This window comes from Alexandromys fortis, unplaced genomic scaffold (assembly GCF_014885135.2).
Source record: "Alexandromys fortis isolate MF-2015 unplaced genomic scaffold, M_Fortis_MF-2015_v1.1 scaffold_140, whole genome shotgun sequence".
Taxonomy (NCBI): domain Eukaryota; kingdom Metazoa; phylum Chordata; class Mammalia; order Rodentia; family Cricetidae; genus Alexandromys; species Alexandromys fortis.
In genome coordinates this window covers 2,698,408-2,701,519 of record NW_026068048.1, presented here as the reverse complement: position 1 = coordinate 2,701,519, position 3,112 = coordinate 2,698,408, and the positions used below count along the sequence as shown (strand labels likewise).

The 3,112-nt window shown below is 54.4% G+C and overlaps 1 protein-coding gene across 1 annotated transcript; it reads left to right on the top strand.

The window, feature by feature from the left end:
- Positions 1-2,122: 2,122 nt before the first annotated feature.
- On the top strand, positions 2,123-3,025 carry Ffar1 (free fatty acid receptor 1). The gene has a single exon (XM_050119019.1). The coding sequence runs from the start codon at positions 2,123-2,125 to the stop codon at positions 3,023-3,025; it is 903 nt and encodes a 300-aa protein (XP_049974976.1).
- Positions 3,026-3,112: the final 87 nt, after the last annotated feature.

The window sequence follows — 3,112 nt, the reverse complement described above, 5'->3', positions numbered from 1 at the left end:
TCAGGATCAGGCTGCCTGGCAACCACCAGGTACCTGCTTGTCCTGTCCCCAAGCCCAGCTGCTGATATGAAGCTACTTCATGACCCATTGACCACGAGATGTGGCTGTCAACAGCCCCGCTGAGGCGTGAAGAGCAGGTGGCCAGGAGGCCCAGAGGCCTGGACTCCAGAACACTACAGCCTTCCACCTGAGAGCAAGCAATTCTCCTGAGGCCAGAACACCTATAGGGCACCATGCCCTGGGCAAGGCAGACCTTGGCACTCATGAGACCAGCCTTTTAGCAGAGATAGCAGACATGGGGTCACACAGCCATAGGAACCTTGAATAACCACCAAGTGAGATGCTTAGGGAATATTGTGAACCATCCTTGAAAATGTTGCTGCATAGAATTTAGACCAGAACTGCCAGGTGTGTATATAGGAGAAACAGAAATTAAAAATAAATTTTGGGTTTGTGGATGGAAACTGGGTCTTGTATAAGCTAGGGAAGTACTCAACCACTGAAGTGCATTCCTAGTCCCTCACTGGGGGATTTTAGGCAGGTGCCCAACCACGGAGCCACTCCTCCAGCCCTGGGGAGGATTCTAGGCAGGTGGTGCACCACAGAGCCATATCTCGAGTTCCTACATCAGTTTTCATTTTGAGACAGTGCCATTTTATGTTTTCCAGTCTGAAGTTGAACTCACTGTGTAGCCCGGGTTGGTCTTGAACTTGTGATGCTCCTACATCAACTTCCAGAACAGCTAGAATTAAAGGTTGCAGCTTTTTTTTTTTCCCCCTGGTTACCTAGGAGTGAGTCAATAAAGCCAGGGTCTGCCGGTGAGCTCATCTGGCACTGAGGCAGATCCCGCTCTGCGTGGGTGGGTTTGAACTGGCAATGAATGAGTCAGAAGGGCACAAGGTTGTGCCTCATGAACCCTGCCTCTTTAAGGTCTTCAACCAAGCCAGTCATACTCTTATCCCTCCTCTGGACACCCTCACCTCCCGCAGACCATCATAGGATGCTCCATCAGCTGCTCATCCAGGCTGCTAGGACCTCCTGCTAATGACTGCCCCGCCCTTCTCTGCCTTCCAGCTCACTGCCCATCCTGGGCATCATCTAATAGCCCTGCAAGGGGACTCCTGAGCCTCAGAGACATCCGGTAGCACTAAGAGGTGAGTCCTTTTTCCGAAGGCTCCTCTCTTCTCTGGGGGCCTGTGCCAGGATGTTCCCTGAGGTGTTATACACTGCTGGGCACTGGCTTGCCATGGGGCTGTCACCTTACCATCCCCTTTGCCTGCCTCTCCCTGCCTGTATGTGTTTTTAGCTCTCTCTCTGTAACAGGGACGCACTTTGTATCCCTGACTGTCCTAGAACTCGATATATAGATCAGGCTGGCCTCAAATGCACAGAGATCTTTCTGCTTCTGCTGGCATTAGAGGTGTGTGCTGTCATGCCTGGGATTTTTCTTAACAATAAAATGTGGCCGGTTGTTGTAGCAAGAGCCAGTAGGATCTGCTGAAAGAGACAGAGGCAGCCAGATGACAAGTTTGAGGCCAGCCTGGGCTACCCATTAAAAAAAAAAAACACTGTGTATGTGTGTACAGAGAAGGAAAATGTAACTGGAGTTAGATGATGACTGGGAGGCGACTGATTCCCTACTCCTGGAAGCTGCATGCATGCTTAACTGCTGAGCTAATCCTCCAGCCCCTGATTTCTCTGGTGAAGGGTCTTTCCTGTTGAGGGGGTCTGGCAACTCTAGTAATGGACAGGGCTGGAATTCAGGTGTCTGACATGCATGCAGCCTGGTTCTGACTTCCTTCTGCTCCTCTCTTCCCAGAGTTTATGAGAACAGAAGTCACCTCAGCTCTGGAACCTTCTATCTTTTCCTCTTACACCGAATCGTTATCTTCCCCAAAGAGATGGTACTGTGGAGGACAGCTGGGGACTGAGAGGACTCCTCGATTCTGCTCGGGGCTGTGACTCTCCAGCCCCCATTTCCTCTTGTGGTCCTAGGCATCATCAGAGGCGCCGGGACTGACTGGGCAGTAGGGACACCAGCGTGGGGTTCAAGCACCCTATTTCCTCTGCTGAGAACAGTAAGCAGGAGCAACATAGGCCAGCACCCACTGCACCGTGCTCCATGGCCCTGCCTCCACAGCTCTCCTTTGTCCTCTATGTGTCTGCTTTTGCTCTGGGCTTCCCGCTGAATTTGTTGGCCATCCGAGGTGCAGTGGCCCACGCAAGACTGCGTCTCACCCCCAGCCTGGTCTATGCGCTCCACCTGAGCTGCTCTGACCTCCTCCTGGCCATCACTCTACCCCTGAAGGCTGTGGAGGCCCTGGCTTCTGGGGCCTGGCCACTGCCACTCCCCCTCTGCCCTGTCTTTGTCGTGGCCCACTTTGCTCCACTCTATGCGGGTGGAGGCTTCCTGGCAGCTCTCAGTGCTGGTCGCTACCTGGGGGCTGCCTTCCCCTTCGGGTACCAAGCTATTCGGAGGCCCCGCTATTCTTGGGGTGTGTGTGTGGCTATATGGGCCCTTGTCCTCTGCCACCTGGGCCTGGTCTTTGGCTTGGAGGCTCCTGGAGGCTGGCTGAACAACGCCACTGGTTCTCTGGGAATTAACATAGCCGTGAACGGTTCCCCGGTCTGCCTGGAAGCCTGGGATCCCAACTCGGCCCGCCCTGCCCGCCTCAGTTTCTCCATCCTGCTCTTCTTTCTGCCCTTGGTCATCACTGCCTTCTGTTACGTGGGCTGCCTCCGGGCCCTGGCCCACTCAGGCCTGAGCCACAAGCGGAAGCTCAGGGCAGCTTGGGTGGCTGGGGGAGCTCTTCTCACCCTGATGCTCTGCTTGGGGCCCTACAATGCCTCCAATGTGGCTAGTTTCATAAACCCAGACTTAGGAGGCGCCTGGAGGAAGTTGGGGCTCATCACAGGGGCCTGGAGTGTGGTGCTCAACCCACTGGTCACCGGCTACTTGGGAAAAGGTCCTGGCCGGGGGACAGTCTGTATTTCAAGGACCCACGGAGGAACAATCCAGAAGTAGCATCCACCTCTGGGGGCAAGGGCCATTGCGTATAATTGAATACGTCTGCCATGCCCCCCAAGGAGCATCCAGGTCTAAAGCCATCAC